The 21,729-nt window shown below is 39.4% G+C and overlaps 2 protein-coding genes and 2 long non-coding RNA genes across 4 annotated transcripts; 1 reads left to right on the top strand and 3 right to left on the bottom strand.

The window, feature by feature from the left end:
- Positions 1-612: 612 nt before the first annotated feature.
- LOC103509542 (trithorax group protein osa) lies at positions 613-14,898 on the bottom strand. The gene is made up of 7 exons (XM_026823720.1): positions 14,225-14,898; positions 13,587-14,093; positions 12,774-13,232; positions 10,843-10,926; positions 8,913-9,847; positions 2,266-2,404; positions 613-1,262 (listed from the first exon to the last, which is right to left on the bottom strand). The coding sequence occupies exons 1-7, from the start codon at positions 14,805-14,807 to the stop codon at positions 1,009-1,011; spliced, it is 2,961 nt and encodes a 986-aa protein (XP_026679521.1). The 5' UTR covers positions 14,808-14,898; the 3' UTR covers positions 613-1,008.
- On the top strand, positions 3,852-4,412 carry LOC113467585. The gene is made up of 2 exons (XR_003391612.1): positions 3,852-4,084; positions 4,166-4,412. It is a non-coding gene; the product is annotated as an uncharacterized LOC113467585 (long non-coding RNA).
- LOC113467589 lies at positions 12,073-12,630 on the bottom strand. Its single transcript, XR_003391617.1, has 2 exons — positions 12,360-12,630; positions 12,073-12,191 (listed from the first exon to the last, which is right to left on the bottom strand). It is a non-coding gene; the product is annotated as an uncharacterized LOC113467589 (long non-coding RNA).
- A 4,956-nt stretch (positions 14,899-19,854) lies between the features above and the next one.
- Positions 19,855-21,231, bottom strand: LOC103509534 (mitochondrial glycine transporter B-like). Its single transcript, XM_026823716.1, has 3 exons — positions 21,044-21,231; positions 20,571-20,746; positions 19,855-19,986 (listed from the first exon to the last, which is right to left on the bottom strand). The coding sequence occupies exons 1-3, from the start codon at positions 21,078-21,080 to the stop codon at positions 19,855-19,857; spliced, it is 345 nt and encodes a 114-aa protein (XP_026679517.1). The 5' UTR covers positions 21,081-21,231.
- Positions 21,232-21,729: the final 498 nt, after the last annotated feature.

Raw genomic sequence — 21,729 nt, 5'->3', positions numbered from 1 at the left:
TTTCTTTTTTCGCGTGAGGCGTATTCACTGTTCACATTGCCAACTAAGAAAAATTAGGTAAACAAATTGTTACAGTCGCGTCCTTGGACCATACCGGGATAGCATACATGATATCTGGATGGGTGACTATCCGATTTTTACCAAATTGTTACAGTCGCGTCCTTGGACCATACCGGGATAGCATACCGTACTTTGGTAATATCTGGATGGGTGATTATCCGATTTTTACCAAATTGTTACAGTCGCGTCCTTGGACCATACCGGGATAGCATACATGATATCTGGATGGGTGACTATCCGATTTTTACCAAATTGTTACAGTCGCGTCCTTGGACCATACCGGGATAGCATACCGTACTTTGGTTAATATCTGGATGGGATGATCCGATTTTTACCAAATTGTTACAGTCGCGTCCTTGGACCATACCGGGATAGCATACCAAATTTCATTTCTCTACGACAAATCGTTCTTGAGATATTTTGTTCACAACTTTCTACTTTTTCCCATTTAAACCTGTAGTACGTAACGTACAGACCATGGGCTAAAAACCACTTTTTTGGAATCAGGGGACCCCAAAACGGATATTTCCAACCAATTCCCGATTTTGAAAATTTGGGCCGATTGCAATACTTTCTCATCACCTTGTATAGGTTCCCTAAACGTAAAGGTAATAGAAAGTAAAAAATTGAACGAAGAGAAATTCGTTTCAGTGTGATGACCGGGGGGTTGCCTTTCCAACATTCTAGTGTCTACAGATTAGCAGAGGGGGAGGGTAGGAAAGGGCGGCGGGTTAGTCCCGATAAGAAGAGAGTATCATTTAGTCAAGTGAACACCTTCTCATTTAGTCATGTTTAGACATAGACCAGATTTATATTTTTTTCTTATTTAGAAGAATAATTCGCTTCAGTGTGACCAGGGGCTATGACAGTACCTTTACAACATTCTAGCATCTAAGGAGGAGCAGAGGGGGAGGGTAGGAAGGGCGGCGGGCTAAGTCCGAGCATAGATCACCTGTTCTGGTACAGGTCGGGCCTCGTTTGGTACAGCACTCGGCTAATTATAGCCGCTACTTGCTGGTCCAATATCTGCGACATGACCAGTGCCAGGAGGCGCTGTTCCTGTTGGAGAAACAGGGGCTTGTTGTCCGGATGGCGGGAGAGATGGAGGAGGGTGCGCGCCGTACGCCGAAGCATGTCGAGAGAGGTGCCCATGGAGTCCGGGTTGTCGCGCAGCGCGCCGATGCCATGCTGGTTGGCCACGCCTGCACGCGAGGGAGAGAAGAAATGGACATTAGATTTTACGATTTTAGAACTTCATGTCTCAACAAAATTTTCTAAAGACCGGATGGCGGGAGAGATGGAGGAGGGTGCGCGCCGTACGCCGAAGCATGTCGAGAGAGGTGCCCATGGAGTCCGGGTTGTCGCGCAGGGCGCCGATGCCATGCTGGTTGGCCACGCCTGCACGCGAGGGAGAGAAGAAGAAATGGACATTAGATTTTACGATTTTAGAACTTCATGTTTCAACAAAGTTTTCTAAAGGCAGATATGTCTTCCAAACAGCTGGTCTTATGTACACCGGAGAAATTTTGATAGAGTGTTTAACAAACGAGGGAAATAAATTGCCGTTTTTTTTAAGTAAGTGTAAACTCATTTTGACTTCACAAAATTTCGGCATTTGTCTTGGAATGCCTAGGCAAATTATGTAGTATTTACCATATTACTATCGATTTCATTATACATTTTGCTGAAGGTATTAAATGGAATGCCGGTGTTATACGGTTTTTGCCGGTACATATCTACACCTGCATAAGTAATGTTAACCAATATGTCTTACACTTTCGCTTCGCTTACAAATACTCTCTTCCACAAGACGAGAACAAAGATATAAGATCTTGTTTAGACTGCGGAAGTAAAGGGACTTTTCAGTCTCATTCTGGCAGGATAAACAAGGTATATTCAAGTAATGTTAACCAATATGTCTTACACTTTCGCTTCGCTTACAAATACTCTCTTCCACAAGACGAGAACAAAGATATAAGATCTTGTCTAGACTGCGGAAGAAGGGACTTCTCAGTCTCATTCTGGCAGGATAAACAAGGTAAAGTAATGTTAACCAATATGTCTTACACTTTCGCTTCGCTTACAAATACTCTCTTCCACAAGACGAGAACAAAGATATAAGATCTTGTTTAGACTGCGGAAGTAAAGGGACTTTTCAGTCTCATTCTGGCAGGATAAACAAGGTATATTCTATTCCATTCTTACCCAAAGCGTTCTGTTCTGCCTGTTCGATGAAAGCTACGAGCAATGATATACACGGACTTTGTAGCGCTATCGTTCTAGACATTGCACTGTCAGCGGCCGCTAGGTAGTGTAACAAATTCACTCCAAACTCTCGTAACACCTGAGGAGGGGAGAACAAAAACTGGATGAGTAAACAGCACAATGTTATATTTTGAAGGTGTTTTTTTTTTTCAAGAGGTTTGGCAGAGGGAACTGTAACTGCCGCGATCTCATTGTGCCGAAAGAGCAAAAAGAGAAGGAAGACATGATAGGATAACGCCAGCCGTTCCGAGAACAAACCTTATCTGTTTGGAAAAATATCAGAAGGATTTCAAAAAGCAAGTTTTGGGGGCTTAGTTTCGTGCAAAGTTCACCAAATGTGTAATTTTCAAGACACAGTTAGTTTTCATGAACCAGAACCTTGGAGAATTTAATGAGAGAATTTTGAACCAGAAGAGAAAAAAAATATCCAAGAGATTTTTTGATTTCAAAAACAATTCTTTTTCGACCATTTATTTTAAAAATTCGAAAAAAACCTAAGGAGCCTTAAAAACCTATAAAAAATCAAAGAATTTATTTTCATCTTTTACTTTTTCTATGTACAATTTTTTTACAACAAAAGAGATTACAAAACAGAAAAAAGTTTCAGATAGAAAGAGAGAAAGAAAAAACAGTCATTTTATTATTTTTTTCTTCGCACTTTTTTTCGGAAGCGAATAATATCGTACACTTAAAGGGGGGAGGTAGAGGGGGAAAGGGAGAAAGCAAGGAATTTCCATTTTCACATACCTATGTAACATCGTGAAATGCTCGTTTTGTGTCTTTCACAAAAAGGGAAATTTTCTCTCAAATTTCCCTCCCAGTCTCTCCCACCGCAAGACGTATCTTTTGAAGATGAAGGGGCGCATGGGAGCGAGGCGAGGGATTTTTTTTTTTCAGAAAATTTCCCTTTTTTTAAACAAACAGTGTGTGACTTTTAAAGTACTCTCTAGGTACAGCTTTTAAGCAGTGTAAACTTGGAGACTGTTATAAACTAATGGGAAAAATTGAACGAGGTACATTGTACACTCATGTACAGAAAAAATTGGTACAGCTTTGAAATTTTTCAACATAAAGAAGATTTCCATTGAAAATTAATTTAAACTCAAATTTCCCTCCCAGTCTCTCCCACCGCAAGACGTATCTTTTGAAGATGAAGGGGCGCATGGGAGCGAGGCGAGGGATTTTTTTTTTTTTTTCGGAAAATTTCCCTTTTTTTAAACAAACAGTGTGTGACTTTTAAAGTATTAAAGTACTCTCTAGGTACAGCTTTTAAGCAGTGTAAACTTGGAGACTGTTATAAACTAATGGGAAAAGTTGAACGAGGTACATTGTACACTCATGTACAGAAGAAATTGGTACAGCTTTGAAATTTTTCAACATAAAGAAGATTTCCATTGAAAATTAATTTAAACTTCATTGTTAAAAAATTTCAGGCAAAAACAGAGTTAAAATATTGCTAGATGGAAAAATAAATAGGCAGCTGGCGCCAAAAATATTTAGAAATATGTTTCAAGCATTCTTACAGAAAAAATTGGTACAGCTTTGAAATTTTTCAACATAAAGAAGATTTCCATTGAAAATTAATTTAAACTTCATTGTTAAAAAATTGTAGGCAAAAACAGAGTTAAAATGTTGCTAGATGGAAAAATAAATAGGCAGTTGGCGCCAAAAATATTTAGAAATATGTTTCAAGCATTCCATTTCAGCAGATTTTTTCTGCAATTTCCAAATTTTAAAATTTTACTTTAAGTAAAAGTAGGTACATTAAAGAAAATCATACGAATCAAATCAATTGCATTGCAATTTCCAAATTTTAAAATTTTACTTTAAGTAAAAGTAGGTACATTAAAGAAAATCATACGAATCAAATCAATTGCATTTTTTTTCACACAGAAAATAGGTAGGTGTAGACAGAAAGATTTCTTTTTAGATAAGATAGGCTATATTTTTTCCATTTTTTCTTCCAAAGACGAGTAAAAAGTTTATGGCTAACCCGAAAGAATCCAAGGAAAGTGTTATCTAACGAAACAAAATCCTAATTTCCGAGGAAAAAAAGACACAAATAAAGATTTCTTTGTACACAGGGGGAAAAATTGGCAGAGTACATTCTAAAACAGAACAAAGACGAGTAAAAAGTTTATGGCTAACCCGAAAGAATCCAAGGAAAGTGTTATCTAACGAAACAAAATCCTAATTTCCGAGGAAAAGAAGACACAAATAAAGATTTCTTTGTACACAGGGGAAAAAAATGGCAGAGCACATTCTAAAACGGTCAGACTTTACTAGCGCGCTTTTCATGAGGCACTTTAAAATCAAAAGAGAAATTAAAGAATTTAAAAACCACGTTAAACTAAGGAAAAATCTTTCACAAATTGAAAAAACCTGAAACTAAATCACAATTAATATTTATGTATTTGCTTTTAAAAATCGCCAAAGTTAAAAACGGAGGTCCTTTTTTCCTCTATTTGGCAAATAGGAAATGTACAGTTTGCATTTAAAACTATAGTTTGGTTTACACAGAACAGAATATCTTGAGAACGGATTTTCTTTTTGTTAAAAACGGAGGTCCTTTTTTCCTCTATTTGGCAAATAGGAAATGTACAGTTTGCATTTAAAACTATAGTTTGGTTTACACAGAACTGAATAAACTTGAGAACAGATTTTCTTTTCACAGCTTAGGTTCATAAATAAAATGAAAACACTGACTGCCCAGCCCTGGTATTGTCTATTTTAAAATTTAAAAATAAGCGCCTTTAGAGGGATTGTAAGGCCCATTTTTTCAGTCACTCTTAGATAGTTTAAACTTTTAAATAAATGGTTATTTAAATAGATATTATGTACTATTAAAAAGTAATCTTCATTCAATATTTTTATCATTAAAATTATCCAAGATTGACTGCGAAATTTGGGCCTAAACAAACAGGAGAGGAGCTGCAGATACAGTCAAACATGGATAATTGAGAACTGAGAAACAGAAAACTATTTGTGTTGAGAAAATGTTCAAACTTCAAAATCTGTGGGAGACAAATAAATGGTGAACAAATCAGCCGATTACATTAATTTGTTTCCTGTACGCAACGATAAGTCGTTAGACTGCTCACAGTGCTCAAGCATCCAGGTTTGCCTGTATAAATACAATTTCAAATCGTATACACTGAATAAAATTCTTTATGACCGGGGGGCCACAATCTGAACTAGGTTTTGAGTTCAATAATTGATAAATGGCTACATAAAGGGGGGAAAAAATCAAGATTCCATTCTAACATTCTTCGCTGTTTCTGGTGTAAAGTTCGTAGCCTAAAAAAGGGAATGTGTATTTTCCTTTCTGGGATCTGCCCACTGGAAAATTGACCACCGCTTCATTCAGTTACCATTGGAGTTGAGGTCAATTTCCCAGAGGTTTGTTTCCCGAAAGGAACACGCAAAAAGCCCACTCAGAGGCTTAGATATAGGCCTACAGGATGGATTAAGCTTCCACGAATCTTCCGAAAGAAAAACACACTTTTACATTTACACCTCATGTCAATTTACAAGACAAGAATAAGGGGGAGTGAGAGGGGGTGGGGAGGTGTATTTACTCGTACAAATAAATACTTTAAACGAAACAGAAGGGGGGGGGGGTGTCAAAAAATTAAAATCCCTAAAATGTTGCGTGGATATTGAATGAAATATTGAATGAAAAAAAAAGAAGAAGACTGTGTTAGGTTTTTTTCTTCTTCTTTAAAAAAGACATTATACCTATCTCCTTCCTAAAAGGATCAGCAAAAAAAAAGAGCATTTTCGCATGGTAGTCAGAGTGATATCAACTTTTGTTGATTTGGGAAGCAGGGATTTTTTTGTTTTCGCTGATGCAGGGATTTTTTTTTTTTTCTTTTTCATTGTGCTTATCTTGTGATTTTCCCAACGTAGTCAAATCTAATACCAAGATTTCCCTCTCTTAAAGCAGAATATATCACTTTGGGATTTTTATTGCATGAGCCAAACGCGCTTCTACATTGAGGCAATATGTAGAGCAAACACACATGTGGCCGTTTCACGTTGCACCAAACAAACTTTTCTTCGTGACGATTTTTCTTTTCTCGCGTGAGGCGTGTTCACTGTTCACATTGCCAACTAAGAAAAATTAGAAAAAAAGAAATCTTCCTATAGATAGGAGAAGGAAAGTAAAAAATCTGGTGTGAACATCACACGACTTTTTAATATCAGGATGGGTGATTATCCGATTTTTACCAAATTGTTACAGTCGCGTCCTTGTACCATACCGGGATAGCATACCAAATTTCATTTCTGTACGACAAACCGTTCTTGAGATATTTTGTTCACAACTTTCTACTTTTTCCCGTTTAAACCTGTAGTACGTAACGTAACGTACAGACCATGGGCTAAAAATCACTTTTTTGACATCAGGGGATCCCAAAACGGATACTTCCACCCATTTCCCGATTTTGAAAATTTGGGCCGATTGCAATACTTTCTCATCACCTTGTATAGGTTCCCTATACGTAAGGGTAATAGAAAGTAAAAATTGAACGAAGAGAAATTCGTTTCAGTGTGATGACCGGGGGGTTGCCTTTCCAACATACATACTAATGTCTAGTGTCTACAGATTAGCAGAGGGGGAGGGTAGGAAAGGGCGGCGGGTTAGTCCCGATAAGAAGAGAATATCATTTAGTCAAGTGAACACCTTCTCATTTAGTCATGTTTAGACATAGACCAGATTTATATTTTTTTTTTTTTTCTTCTTATTTAGAAGAATAATTCGCTTCAGTGTGACCAGGGGCTATAACAGTACCTTTACAACATTCTAGCATCTAAGGAGGAGCAGAGGGGGAGGGTAGGAAGGGCGGCGGGCTAGGTCCGAGCATAGATCACCTGTTCTGGTACAGGTCGGGCCTCGTTTGGTACAGCACTCGGCTAATTATAGCCGCTACTTGCTGGTCCAATATCTGCGACATGACCAGTGCCAGGAGGCGCTGTTCCTGTTGGAGAAACAGGGGCTTGTTGTCCGGATGGCGGGAGAGATGGAGGAGGGTGCGCGCCGTACGCCGAAGCATGTCGAGAGAGGTGCCCATGGAGTCCGGGTTGTCGCGCAGCGCGCCGATGCCATGCTGGTTGGCCACGCCTGCACGCGAGGGAGAGAAGAAATGGACATTAGATTTTACGATTTTAGAACTTCATGTCTCAACAAAATTTTCTAAAGACAGATATGTCTTCCAAACAGCTGGTCTTATGTACACCGGAGAAATTTTGATAGAGTGTTTAACAAACGAGGGAAATAAATTGCCGTTTTTTTTAAGTAAGTGTAAACTCATTTTGACTTCACAAAATTTCGGCATTTGTCTTGGAATGCCTAGGCAAATTATGTAGTATTTACCATATTACTATCGATTTCATTATACATTTTGCTGAAGGTATTAAATGGAATGCCGGTGTTATACGGTTTTTGCCGGTACATATCTACACCTGCATAAGTAATGTTAACCAATATGTCTTACACTTTCGCTTCGCTTACAAATACTCTCTTCCACAAGACGAGAACAAAGATATAAGATCTTGTTTAGACTGCGGAAGTAAAGGGACTTTTCAGTCTCATTCTGGCAGGATAAACAAGGTATATTCTATTCTATTCTATTCTTACCCAAAGCGTTCTGTTCTGCCTGTTCGATGAAAGCTACGAGCAATGATATACACGGACTTTGTAGCGCTATCGTTCTGGACATTGCACTGTCAGCGGCCGCTAGGTAGTGTAACAAATTCACTCCGAACTCTCGTAACACCTGAGGAGGGGAGAACAAAAACTGGATGAGAACAGCACAATGTTATATTTTGAAGGTGTTTTTTTTTCAAGAGGTTTGGCAGAGGGAACTGTAACTGCCGAGATCTTATTGTGCCGAAAGAGCAAGAAGAGAAGGAAGACAGGATAGGATAACGCCAGCCGTTCCGAGAACAAACCTTATCTGTTTGGGATAAAATCCGCCCCGGGCTGAGTATTTGAGGCCTTGTTTCTAAAAGCAACTTCATATTTCCCAAATATTTTGATGTCAAATGCTTTTAAACCCAACATAAATCTAGCTGATAAAATATTAATTAACAAATTACCACGTGGGTACAATAAACAACAATGGAATAAAATCCGCCCCGGGCTGAGTATTTGAGGCCTTGTTTCTAAAAGCAACTTCATATTTCGCAAATATTTTGATGTCAAATGCTTAAACCCAACATAAATCTAGCCGATAAAATATTAATTAACAAATTCCACGTGGGTACAAAAAAACACGTAGTTATCTTGAAAGGACCAGGTAAAATTGGTTCCAAATTTAGTTTTATCTTAAATCATCCAATGGAATAAAATCCGCCCCGGGCTGAGTATTTGAGGCCTTGTTTCTAAAAGCAACTTCATATTTCGCAAATATTTTGATGTCAAATGCTTTTAAACCCAACATAAATCTAGCTGATAAAATATTAATTAACAAATTCCACGTGGGTACAAAAAACACGTAGTTATCTTGAAAGGACCAGGTAAAATTGGTTCCAAATTTAGTTTTATCTTAAATCATCCAAACCCAAAAAGACAGATTTTCTCTTACCTGATCTTCATTTTTGCACAGGAACCGTGTCAGTACATAGGTCAGTCTCTCAAGGCGTGCATAGGGCGGCGTCGCTATCACAAGGTCTACATTATTATCTGTCACACACAGCTTACACAACGCTTCCAGTGCCAGTCGCTGCGGTGATAGGTTGCAAGAACTCGATGGGAACGGGTCCTGGCCTTGTGCTGCAGGACAGACAGCCCAATGTAGCAGTCCATCCAGTATGGGTCTGCTGATGTCTTCAGGGTACTGGTCGAGATCTATATGTCCCGAGATGTTCGCTAGACTCACTAGCACGTTCTCTCGTATGTTCTCCATGTAATCCCACCACCACTCGGACTCTGCCTGTGGGGAGAGGGAGGAGCAGCAGTCTGTCCAGTCATCATCATCCTTGTCATAGTTCCTTGTCTTGGTAGCGCGAAGTCCATGCTCATGGTACGCCAGGATCAGACGGCCGAGGAGACGTAGGAACGTACTGTTCTTACTAAACTCCAACTCATTGCCCGGGACAAACGTGAGGTTGCGTAGTATATTGGAGAGGGCAATACATCGCCTGGCTATATTATCCTGACTATCACTCACAGGGTATAGACTGGCTTCATCTCGACAATAACTCTCATCTTCATACTCAGACAGGCGCCTTCGTTTCGCATTCCCTGCCGGATCTATGATCTTGGGCACGAACTTCACTTCGGGTTTTTCCGTCGTTTCCTTTTCTGCCTTGTCGGTCGCACTCGGCTCCTCTCCACCGTTTTCTAGTTTGACAGTCGCCTCTCCCTCTTTCGTGTTGTCTGTTTTTACAGTCTCTTCCCCTTCTGTGTTTTCTTTCTTTACAGTGGATTCTCCCTCTTTATTGTTTTCTATTTTTACACTCGTCTCTTCCGGTTTCGTTGTCGTCATGCCATTGGCTTTGTCTTCACTTTTTACAACATGTACATCGCTATTTACAATTGTGTTGGGTTTGCTAGGTGCAGTTTCATCGTAATAACTGATACACTTCACTTTGGATTAGGAGGGTTGGTTTTATTGAGCAACAGGCATGGGCATCATCAGTGTGTAAAATAGAATATAAAAATGGAAGAGAGAAAGTTTGGCTTCCTCTGGGCGGATATCGAACCCGTGAGTTAAATCTGTCAAGGCAAGCTGTCAAGAGTTCGTTGGACAAGTTGTCTTTCTTCCTTCCTTCCTCGGGATGATAAGACCTCTCTGTTGTTTTCCCTCTATAAAAACTCTCAACAATCGTCTCATTTCCATCCCAGCTTACCTTTGGGACCGACATTCATGTCAGGGCCAGGAGGGGGTCCACCAGGCGTTGGAGGGCCCGAGGGTGGCTTGTTGTTCTTCTCCCCGTTCTGGAGGCTCTGGGGTGGTGGGGGGCCTCCGTGTTCCATGTCCACTGAAGCCCCAGGGTCTACGGGGCCACTGGCCTCGGGCACAGGGGGTTCGGCCTGTGTGGCGGCCATTGGATCAAGGCTGGAGGGGGGTTCTAGTCACAAAACTTCATGCTGAGGGAGTGTGTGCACAGCTTGATCAATGAGTCCTGGGGAGGAGAGGAGAAAAATGGAGTAAATACTTAGTGGAATTTAACTAAACTTATACTTATAAACTTATAATTCGAGTCGGCCATTGGATCAAGGCTGGAGGGGGGTTCTAGTCACAAAACTTCATGCTGAGGGAGTGTGTGCACAGCTTGATCAATGAGTCCTGAGGAGGAGAGGGGAAAATCAAGTAAATACTTAGTGGTATTTAAAATTTTATTTTCAGACATAGTTACCTGTAAGTAGAGCTTAAAAAGGAGAAGAAAAATGGAGTAAATACTTAGTGGAATTTAACCAAACTTATACTTATAAACTTATAATTTTTACACTCGTCTCTTCCGGTTTCGTTGTCGTCATGCCATTGGCTTTGTCTTCACTTTTTACAACATGTACATCGCTATTTACAAATGTATTGGGTTTGCTAGGTGCAGTTTCATCGCGATAATTCAAATGGATCTTGAAAAGAAGGGCTCCTCATGAAAGAAAGGAGGGAAATATTATAAGTTAATCAAAGGCTACCAAAGAAAGCAATTCCAATAAGTACAAAGAAGGGCTCCTCATGAAAGAAAGGAGGGAAATATTATAAGTTAATCAAAGGCTACCAAAGAAAGTAATTCCAATGAGTACAAAAAAAAAAATCGAAGGGCTCCTCATGAAAGAAAGGAGGGAAATATTATAAGTTAATCAAAGGCTACCAAAGAAAGTAATTCCAATGAGTACAAAAAAAATATATCAAAATTCAGGTACCAATAAAAAAGAGAAGAAAGATCACTTACACTTTAAAGGTAATTCACACAGACATCAAAATCAAGCAAATGTCATCCAAGTGAAGAACATTAAGCCATACAACAACACCTGAAATCCAAGAGAAATAGATTACAAATTGTTGGAAAGTATTTTCTTATTATCTATCATTCAAAACCAAAGAAATGTGTACCTTCTTGAGGCATTAAAAAAGTGTTTTTTTTTAAGTAGGAGGAGGAGGAGGAGGAAGAAGAGGAAGAGGAGGAAGAGGAAGAGGAGGAGAAGGAAGAGGAGGAGAAGGAAGAGGAGGAGGAGGAAGAGGAGAAGGAGGAGGAGGAGGAGGAAGGAGGAGGAGGAGGAAGAAGATGACGAGGAGGAAGAGGAGGAGGAAGGAGGAGGAGGAGGAGGAAGAAGATGACGAGGAGGAAGAGGAGGAGGAGGAGGAAGAGGAGGACAAAGAAGGAGATAGAGGAGGAGAAGAGTGGATGGAAGAAATAAGAGGAGAGACTAGAGATGAGAAAGAGGAGGGATAAGAAGAAAGGGAGGATAGAGGAGGAGAAGAGTGGATGGAAGAAATAAGAGGAGAGACTAGAGATGAGAAAGAAGAGGGATAAGAAGAAAGGGAGAAAAAAAATAGAAAGGGAAGAAGGAGGAAAGAGGCTGTATAATAATCTACTTACAAGAACATCACAGGACTTGCCAAGTGAACAATAGTATCCACTGAGGACAATCTTCACTCTATGCTGAGTGAGTCAGTCAGTCAGTTACACAAGGGGCTGTATATATTTAGGATTAAAAAGTAATAAGCTAATAAAAAATAAATAATAATAGGTTCTTAGAAAATAACAGTAAATTAAAAATATAAAAAAAAAATCTTTGGAAATCATAGGTAATAAGAGTAAATGACGCGAACTAAAAGTTGCAAAAAGCACATCATTTCGCTTTCTAACATCTATGAGAGGTATACATAGGTAAAAATAATAAATAATAATACCTAATCGGTGGGCAGAGTTGAAAACAAAAGGAGACCAATAAAATAATAGTCAAAAATAGGTATGCGTTCACACTTGTCGTAAGTTTCATCCGATTTTTTCCCGAATGTCCTGAAGGCAATGTAATTCAAATGAGTGTTCACACTACACGAAATAATAAATAATAATACCTAATCGGTGGGCAGAGTTGAAAACAAAAGGAGACCAATAAAATAATAGTCAAAAATAGGTATGCGTTCCCACTTGTCGTGAGTTTCATCCTATTTTTTCCCGAATGTCCTGAAGGCAATGTAATTCAAATGAGTGTGCTCCCACTACACACGACGCGATTTTTTTCCGAATGACAAGTGTGAACGGGTTTTAAGTGTGGAGTTTTAACATTTACTGGAGACATTAATAACATGGTCGCTACTCAATTAAAGTAGTCGCTCAATGCTACGACACAGTTTATCATTTACTTGAGACATTAATAACATGGTCGCTACTCAATTAAAGTAGTCGCTCAATTGTCGTCACGAGGCTGAGTGCACCTCACATTCCGAGCTCAGACCCGATTTTTTCGTTCACTTTATCGGGAATTGAACCCGGGACTGTCCCTGTGGCCCCAGGGGGCGTGGTACCAGGGGGTGGAGTACTGCCTGGGGTTGGTGGTGCGGGGCTGGGTGGGGGTTGTGCGGGGCCAGGGCCGGGGTATGCGCCGCGCGGGGAGTAGCCAGGCTGGGTGTAAGGCCCTGGTCTATAGTCTTGACTGCTGGGTTGACCACTAGGTGCCGCCTGTGTGCCTGGGCCTCCACCCTGGCTATAGCCACGTTCTGCCTCAGGGCCGGGGTAAGGGTACACGGCTCTGTTGGGTGGGGGAGGATACTGTTGATTATACTGGTCAGGGTACTGAGGGTAGTTCTGGCCCTGGTAGCCCTGGGGTGGTTGGGAGGGAGGTCTCTGGTTATTAAAGTCCGGTGGATACCCATAGCTACCATAACCATCCATAGAACCACCAGCAGAGGAGGGGAACGAGTCTTGAGAGTTAGAACTACCAGGTGAGGGTACAGTGACCATGGGCTAAAAACCACTTTTTTGGAATCTTTTTTGGCTAAAAACCACTTTTTTGGGATCCCAAAACGGATATTTCCAACCATTTGCCGATTTTGAAAATTTGGACCGATTGCAATACTTTCCCATCACCTTGTATAGGTTCCCTAAACGTAAAGGTAATAGAAAGTAAAAATTGAACGAAGAGAAATTCGTTTCAGTGTGACCGGGGGGTTGCCTTTCCAACATTCTAGTAGCAGAGGGGGAGGGTAGGAAAGGGCGGCGGGTTAGTCCCGATAAGAAGAGAGTATCATTTAGTCAAGTGAACACCTTCTCATTTAGTCATAGACCAGATTTATATTTTTAGGGTACAGTAGGAGCAGCTGCCTTGGCGCCTTTCTTCTTAGTGGACGCCTCGACCTGATTAATGATAGGCTGAGGATCGATACCCCCTCGGTCGAAATGACACTCAAAGGGTAGAATATTCTTAATGTAATGTTTCCTTAGCGTATAGGCAGCACTAGAGGATGCTCCTATGTTAAGTAGTCCTGCGATATCCTTCCAGATCTTGTTCTTATTCACACGACACACCTCTAGGAACCCACCCCTCTCCTTTACAAACAGATAGAGTCGGAAGAGATCCAGTAGATTCTTAGAGATGGTGGGGCATGTTGTGATGGGACTCCCTCTCTCCTCCATGAATGACAAGAGCTTCTCTAGGAAATGCCTTCGCTCTACAGTATCATCCATATCGAATAGTTTACTCAGACTATCATGCTTGTGTGATGTGTGGGCGCGGGGCCAGCTCGGGGTGGGGGCTGCCTGCACAGGGGGTGGGGTCGGGGTAAACTCCTCCATGGGACCCATCCCCCCCTGTGTGTTACTCCCACCCGGGGGGTGTCTATTGCCCCATCCCATGGGGCCCATGTTGGGAGGGCCAGGGCCCATGTCACGTGGTCCAGGTCCCATCCCCTGGGGACTAGGGCCCATATCGCGTGGACTAGGGGTGTGTTACTCCCACCCGGGGGGTGTCTATTGCCCCATCCCATGGGGCCCATGTTGGGAGGGCCAGGGCCCATGTCACGTGGTCCAGGGCCCATCCCCTGGGGACTAGGGCCCATATCGCGTGGACTAGGACCCATATCTCGTCGCTTCGGTGTACAGACAGGGGGTTCCTCTCCTCCTGACGTGACCGAGGCATTGGAGAGTGTACTCTGCTGACTTGCTTCGTCCATGGGGGCGCCATCAGGTCCTGTAGTCACTATACTAGTGGCTGGGTTCATACCTAGGGAGCTGCTGGTACTCGACCCGTAGCCATTATCATGTCTCTCCATCACAGTAGAGTCACTAGAACTATCACTATGCATCTGTACGACATGAGAGTTAGTGGCTGGGGGATGCATAGGTTCAGGATGAGAGTTGGGGAGTCCAGGGCTGGCACCAGGAGGTAACATTGGGGGGCCCATGGCATGGTGTGGGGTAGGGGGACTGCTCCCATAGCCCGCCGCCTGGGGCATACTGTTCACATTGAAGTTATAGCCACCGCCCTGTTGTCCTGGGAAGCCAGGGTGTTGTTGCTGCTGCTGCATGTGGTATTGTTGGTATTGAGATCCAGGGCCTCCCTGTGTGTTGTAGCCCCCATAGGGCGGTCTCACACCCCCATAGCTTCCTACCACTGCAGGGGACGAACAGATATAAATACTATAAATAACAATAATATTATTCACATATTTATTGCAAAACTGCACCTAAAATTTAAAATTTTCAAATGTAAACTTACTCAAAGGGCAAAAGTGTTGGAAATTCAAGAGAGGAAATAGATTTTGAGAGAGAGAAAGAGCATGTTTGTTGAAGTATTATGTACCAAGAAGATGGTTGTGTGAAATGAAATGAGACTCTCAAATATTTAGCCATTCAGGTTGCATTTGCCCTCAAATAAATTGAGATAATCCTATGTAAAAGCAAAAACTTGATAAAAAGGAATGTAAATTTCGTTTTAAAAAATCAATTTCAAGTAAAATATTCACGAGAATTAGAATTAAAGTTGGAAATCGTACTGAATATGCACAGTATTCGTATCACCCTACCCTTTCTATAGAGTTTTTTGTTTTCTTTTTTTTTCTATAGCCCCAAGAGTGATTAATTATAGATGGAATTTATCGAAAAATACTAGAATTAAAGTTGGAAATCGTACTGAATATGCACAGTATTCGTATCACCCTACCCTTTCTATAGAGTTTTTTTGTTTTCTTTTTTTTTTTTATAGCCCCAAGAGTGATTAATTATAGATGGAATTTATCGAAAAATATATGAAAAAAAGGGTTATATCTGATTGAAAATGGATTTAACAGGTAGTAAATTACATTATTCAAGCGAAAGCTATACTGTAGACATGCAAAACTATGATTTATTGAAGATTTTAATGAATTTCATAGTGAAGAGCGAAAGCATCCTGACAGCTAAGCTGTGGAGATGGGGCCATCTTTGAAATACTTCAAATATCACTCAAATTAAACGAATAAAAGCTCAAACTAGGAATAAACAATGGATAAAATAGAATGAAGAATCACTTACAAACATGAGAACACTTAAAAATCACTGATATAATTAAACAAATTACAATAAAACTACACTTTTTTGAAGAAATCAATACACCGAAGCGGCCTTTCTATCAGCTCTCTGGCTTGGTAAAGTGCATAGCTATGCTATGTTTACATTTTATCAAAATGGCGACCGGACTATTGACTAAAGTCCACGCTGATTGGTCGAAAAATGGGAGTAATTTCGTGCGTTCGCAGGTTGGCCACCCTGTTTTCCTTACAGGCTGCCAACGGAAAAAACGAAAATCTGACAGAAAAAATTCGAAGCGCCTCCGCGCAGACTTCTACTTTCCTGTATCGTGGTAGAATTTTTTAACGTGGTCCACTTTAAAAAACTGGTTCTTCTAAAAAAAAACCATGGGTAGTTATTAAATATATTACACGTATTACAGGCTGCCAACGGAAAAAACGAAAATCTGACAGAAAAAATTCGAAGCGCCTCCGCGCAGACTTCTACTTTCCTGTATCGTGGTATAATTTTTTAACGTGGTCCACTTTAAAAAACTGGTTCTTCTAAAAAAAAAAAAAACCATGGGTAGTTATTAAATATATTACAAGTGAACATAGCAAGCTCGCCTGGGCAGACTGTGGAGGAAATTTTACGATAGAAACCTGAATACCTACTTGAATCTCGAGAGAGTTGAGAACAACATGTCCTCTGCCTCTCTCCCCTTTAGCCCAGGTCTTCATTCACCCTACAATCTCCATAGTGTGAATCATACACAGATATACCTACCAAGCTCTGTATTCTCGTTCTCTGCAGAACAACTTTGTACTTTTTCCCTCCTCTATAATCTCGTGGCTTGAGCTCCTCTCTCTGTATTCAAAATATACCTACACGTTTTTGGTGCTTGTGTTAAAAAATACCTACAAAAAGTGTTCGAGACCAAAATTATGAAAGTATGTCAGAGGTTTGTTATTTTTTATTTCTGTACAAGTAGAGAGAATAGAAAAACATCCAAACTTTGACCAACATTAAATCAAAATGAAGTTACATACTTGCGGACAAGTCAAAGTTCATGTGACATTACCATATTTTCAGAAGGTGGTAAAAAAAATTATATACATAGTGAGATAAAGCTAAATTTGAACTCCATAAACTAACACTTCAAGAGAAAAATATTGGTTTCATTGCAAAAATATGCTACATTACAAGATAAACAATGTTGCCGAGCCGAACTCATTTCCTATTCCTAGTACAAAATGGAATAATTCTTATGACCAACATATTTTAAAATTGTTAAAAAATAAAAACCTTTATTTAAAAATTGGTATTATTATCTACAGAGTTCAAAATAAATGAAAAAACAAAATATTTCTGCATTAATCAATAGAAATAGAGAGAGAAAGAGAAGCCAGCAAATGAGAGCAACGTAAAGGACACTTGGGTGTCATATTAAGCAGAACAGATATAAATACTATAAATAACAATAATATTATTCACATATTTATTGCAAAACTGCACCTAAAATTTAAAATTTTCAAATGTAGACTTACTCAAAGGGCAAAAGTGTTGGAAATTCAAGAGAGGAAATAGATTTTGAGAGAGAGAAAGAGCATGTTTGTTGAAGTATTATGTACCAAGAAGATGGTTGTGTGAAATGAAATGAGACTCTCAAATATTTAGCCATTCAGGTTGCATTTGCCCTCAAATAAATTGAGATAATCCTATGTAAAAGCAAAAACTTGATAAAAAGGAATGTAAATTTCGTTTTAAAAAATCAATTTCAAGTAAAATATTCACGAGAATTAGAATTAAAGTTGGAAATCGTACTGAATATGCACAGTATTCGTATCACCCTACCCTTTCTATAGAGTTTTTTTGTTTTCTTTTTTTTTTTTATAGCCCCAAGAGTGATTAATTATAGATGGAATTTATCGAAAAATATATGAAAAAAAGGGTTATATCTGATTGAAAATGGATTTAACAGGTAGTAAATTACATTATTCAAGCGAAAGCTATACTGTAGACATGCAAAACTATGATTTATTGAAGATTTTAATGAATTTCATAGTGAAGAGCGGGGGGGCATTGGTTCCACTGTTGTTGGGGTGGCGGGTAGGGGGAGGGGCCGGGACCCCTATAGTTACTGTTCTGGTTCGGGGACCAGCCTGGATACATGGGTCTGGTTTGAGGGTAGCTCCCAGGTTGTGTGGACTGGGGGGAGGGGGGCTGTGTCGCGTCCTTGGTAAAGTCTGGATGTCGCCTCGGTGTATCCTGACGAAAATAGTCTTGTGTTGTCCCTGTGGCCCCAAACAGAATTTTCAACGTTCACAACTCCTGAAACAAAAACATGACCAGAAAACCCTGTTTGAAATCATCAAAGTCAATCTTTGTTCACCTAATTGAAGTGTACCAAAAACTCCTAAAAATTCAATTTTATTTGTTCAAGTAACATACCTACGAAAAACCTGGTTTGCCTTATGTTGGAAGCAAGCTTTTCTATCTTTTTGTTTCTAAGGCTGTTTTTTCATTTTATTGAAGTTTGCTTAGAAATTGAACAGTTATCCAAAGAGAACAAGCTGGGCTAAAACAAAAATTGATTTCATGGGCAAAGGTTTTTATTCAGGTACAAGTGAAAGTGCTGAATTTACACAATACCTATCACCTATTATTCATAAATTTCACTTTTGCTCCTTGTTTCAAGTTATTTCCAACACCTTTTTTTATCATAAGAAGACAGGTAGACAAATCATCCAATATCTCAAGTTAGCTGTGATCTTATCATCCTACCTATTCAAGCAACACTGGTACTAGAAGAAGAAAAGATCCTAAGAAATTTAAGACCTAATCATCAGCCCAAGAGCTTTTTCATTCTTTTTAAACAACATAGTGTTTAAGTAATGAATACAGCATGGTGTTTAAGTAAGTATTCAGACGGAAGGAGAGTCTTTAAAATGAATACTTTAATTGTAAAATGGGGAGATCCCTATTGACCCTACTTCTGTTAAAATCAAACAGTCCAAGGGATAATTCTACAAAGTTAACTCTCAACCAATCAGATATACCTATAATGTGAAAATTGGCAAATGGCTTTGTGGAGAGCACCCTATTTAATTAAACAGGGTAAAAGACCACAAATCAAATTTGTAATTTGCAAAAAAAAAAAAAAATCCTTGCTGTACCTACATAACTTCCTCAATTTGTCCAAGGAGAATAACTCAATGTAAGAATGTTGATTTCTGTAAAACTACATGTCAGTCAGAAACAAAAAAAAATTGTCTAGAACTATTTCAGGAGAAGCAAAAAAACTGATTTTCTAATTTTCACATAGGTAAACCATTTCAAAATAATGTGACACTTATAGACATAATCTGAAAAAATCCTTGCTGTACCTACATAACTTCCTCAATTTGTCCAAGGAGAATAACTCAATGTAAGAATGTTGATTTCTGTAAAACTACACGTCAGTCAGAAACAAAAACAAAATTGTCTAGAACTATTTCAGGAGAAGCAAAAAAACTGATTTTCTAAATTTTCATATAAAGCATTTAACAACCATTTCAAAATAATGTGACACTTATAGACATAATCTATGCTAAAAAGGAATGTTAGTTTCTGTACAAGTAGAGAGAATAGAAAAACATCCAAACTTTGACCAACATTAAATCAAAATGAAGTTACATACTTGCGGACAAGTCAACGTTCATGTGACATTACCATATTTCCAGAAGGTGGTAAAAAAAAGTATATACATAGTGAGATAAAGCTAAATTTGAACTCCATAAACTACTTAACACTTCAAGAGAAAAATGTTGGTTTCATTGCAAAAATATGCTACATTACAAGATAAACAATGTTGCCGAGCCAAACTCATTTCAAAAAAAAAAAAAAAAAAAAAAAATTGATGAAGGAACTGTAAAAACAGAGGTCTGATCCTTCCGAAAGCGAAGAGAGAAGGAGGACAGGCCAGCCGTTCCGAGAACGAATTTTGTCTGTTAAAGATGAAGTTCGAACTTCGTCTATTTTCAAACAAAGGGTTATGCTTTAAAAATAAAGGTTCAAAAAGTAAAATTTCTTGTAAAATAATACTAATTAATTTAGTCCAGTAAAATGCGTATAGAAAGTTCTCACCTGTTCAAATATAGTCCAGGAAATAGCGCTCATGAGTGTTCTCTTCAACATGCGAGGAACAAACCCCTGTACAAATCCTAACACTCCATAGTCCTGGAAAAAAATAGAATAGAATATACCTTGTTTATCCTGCTGGGATAGGACTGAAAAAAGGCCCTTTACTCCCGCAGTCTAAACAAGCTCTTATACATATACTCTATATGTTCTCTTCAACATGCGAGGAACAAACCCCTGTACAAATCCTAACACTCCATAGTCCTGGAAATAAATAGAATAGAATATACCTTGTTTATCCTGCTGGGATAGGACTGAAAAGGCCCTTTACTCCCGCAGTCTAAACAAGTTCTTATATACTCTATATAGTCCTGGAAATGAACAACAGGATTGATTGAAAGAACGAAGTGAGTTGCGAATTTTAAACCGAATCGGCCAGTCTAGTTAGCGAGGAGGGTAGCGCTGTCTTTGCTATCAGTTTACTTTCATTACCTGATAGATAGAACAAACAGCATATTTGAGACTAGACATGGCTGGAGTCTCTATAATACTCTATATAGTCCTGGAAATGAACAACAGGATTGATTGAAAGAACGAAGTGAGTTGCGAATTTTAAACCGAATCGGCCGGCCTAGTTAGCGAGGAGGGTAGTGCTGTCTTTGCTATCAGTTTACTTTCATTACCTGATAGATAGAACAAACAGCATATTTGAGACTAGACGTGGCTGGAGATTGACAGGTGAGTTGTATTCTAGTTTTGATAATATCCGCCGGCTGTGTCACCAGAGTAGCTGTTGCACCAGCAGCTCCTCCACAGGCAAGTTGAAACAGCACGTAGCCGGGAGTTGTTTCATTTAGTCCTGAAACAGAGAGCCACATTTGGTCCAGTGGTAACGCACTTTTAAGTGTAAATCAAAAGTATGGCTAGCGAGCGGCTCGCAGCGATAGCATGTTGAATGTACCACTTCCCAACCAAATCCTACTTCGTAAGCGCTAGGTCGCAGTTCGATTCCCTCCCGAGACGAACTTTATCCTAAAGAGATACGATTAGTTCTTGGTTTGGCTGGCTTTCTCCTATCATGTCCTCCTTCTGAGTCCTTCTCTCTTCAAGTCTAATATCAAGTGAAATTTAATAACTTCCTTATAGATTTTCTTACCTGTAGGTTTGAAAGACTTGGCCTGAGTATAGAACATGAAATGAAGACCAGAATAAGGTGCATCTCTCACTAAAGTAGCTACAGTCCCAGACCAGAGACCTTTCAGTCCCTCCGTCCGAAATATGTGCACCAGGGCCTGCCTCAGTGAATCGTAATGGAATGCTTTACTCTGCAAACAATAAGGAATTCAGTCTCTTAAACAACAAATAAATGAATAAGCTGTCAGACTGGTTGATCAACACAGCAAATTAAAAAAAGTGAGATTAAAAATGCTTGAATGGAACTAAAAAAGTACCTTTACTTCAGCAATCGAAACAAGGACTTATGGTGCAAATACAAAATCTAATGTCCTGGGAAAAGAGCAAACTTTTCTGAGCTTTTTTAAAATAGGGTTTTCTTCATTTTCATTTTCTCCGAGGGACACAGCCTTGTGCACCAGGGCCTGCCTCAGTGAATCGTAATGGAATGCTTTACTCTGCAAACAAGAAGGAATTCAGTCTCTTAAACAACAAATAAATAAGCTGTCAGCCTGTGACTGGTTGATCAACACAGCAAATTAAAGAAAGTAAAAAAAAGTGAGATTAAAAATGCTCGAATGGAACTAAAAAAGTACCTTTACCTCAGCAATCGAAACAAGGTTTTATGGTGCAAATACAAAATCCAATGTCCTGAAAAGAGCGAACTTT

Source organism: Diaphorina citri, unplaced genomic scaffold, assembly GCF_000475195.1.
Source record: "Diaphorina citri unplaced genomic scaffold, Diaci psyllid genome assembly version 1.1 scaffold23, whole genome shotgun sequence".
Taxonomy (NCBI): Eukaryota; Metazoa; Arthropoda; class Insecta; order Hemiptera; family Psyllidae; genus Diaphorina; species Diaphorina citri.
The sequence above is the reverse complement of the archived record's forward strand: the minus strand, read 5'-3'. Positions and strand labels throughout refer to the sequence as shown.